Here is a 676-nt window from a genome sequence, read left to right on the forward strand (position 1 = left end):
AAAAAAAACAAGGAATTTAGCCTCAGTACCTCCCTTCATTTTCCATATTCAGAAGTAATTACTCTATGTCAACAACAATCACAAAACCCTCACCTGCCTCTCTTCACCAGTTAGTTTATTCCAAGACTCTCCTATTCTCTTGCTGTACTCTCTTTCCATGTTCGGGCATTGAGTTTTGAGCTCAAAATGCTTCTCAGCAAAGAAGAAATTATATGCACTCCGGTTGGGCTTCGGCCGAGCTGGATCACGGTTCTTATGCCGCCGTCTCCTTCCAGCAGATCTTGGTGCAGGGATATAAGATAAGTTGGCATTTCCCATGGTTGTGGCGGCCATGGAAGAAGTTGTAGGGCTGTAGAAAACTGGATTCAATGGAGAAGAAGAAACTGGCCTGTGGGTATTGAGAACAGGACTTCCTATTTGATGCTGATGAATATGATATAGTACCCCATGAAGCAGCTGAGAACCAATTTTTACAGTCACAAAGTAGCCATAGTCGAACTTGCCGTCAATTGTTCCAGTCACTGTGAAATTACATGTACCCCCTAAAACAAAATTACCATCAGTTTATAAATTGTTGAGAAATCGGTTGAACTTACTAAATCAAGGAGAGAGAATATATATATATATAGAAAACATATATAAGAAATTGAACTAGCAAAAAATAGAGAATTTTTTT

At 39.2% G+C, this 676-nt stretch overlaps 1 protein-coding gene across 1 annotated transcript; it reads right to left on the minus strand.

Moving 5' to 3' along the window:
* Window positions 1–93: 93 nt before the first annotated feature.
* On the minus strand, window positions 94–544 carry LOC110034407 (high mobility group B protein 9-like; the record flags this gene model as incomplete). Its single annotated transcript, XM_020738673.1, is given in 1 exon segment — window positions 94–544. A coding segment is annotated over 1 exon segment (451 nt), but the record flags the coding sequence as incomplete, so codon positions are not given.
* Between the last annotated feature and the right edge of the window lie 132 nt (window positions 545–676).

Source organism: Phalaenopsis equestris, unplaced genomic scaffold (assembly GCF_001263595.1).
Source record: "Phalaenopsis equestris unplaced genomic scaffold, ASM126359v1 Scaffold186547, whole genome shotgun sequence".
NCBI classification, from domain to species: domain Eukaryota; kingdom Viridiplantae; phylum Streptophyta; class Magnoliopsida; order Asparagales; family Orchidaceae; genus Phalaenopsis; species Phalaenopsis equestris.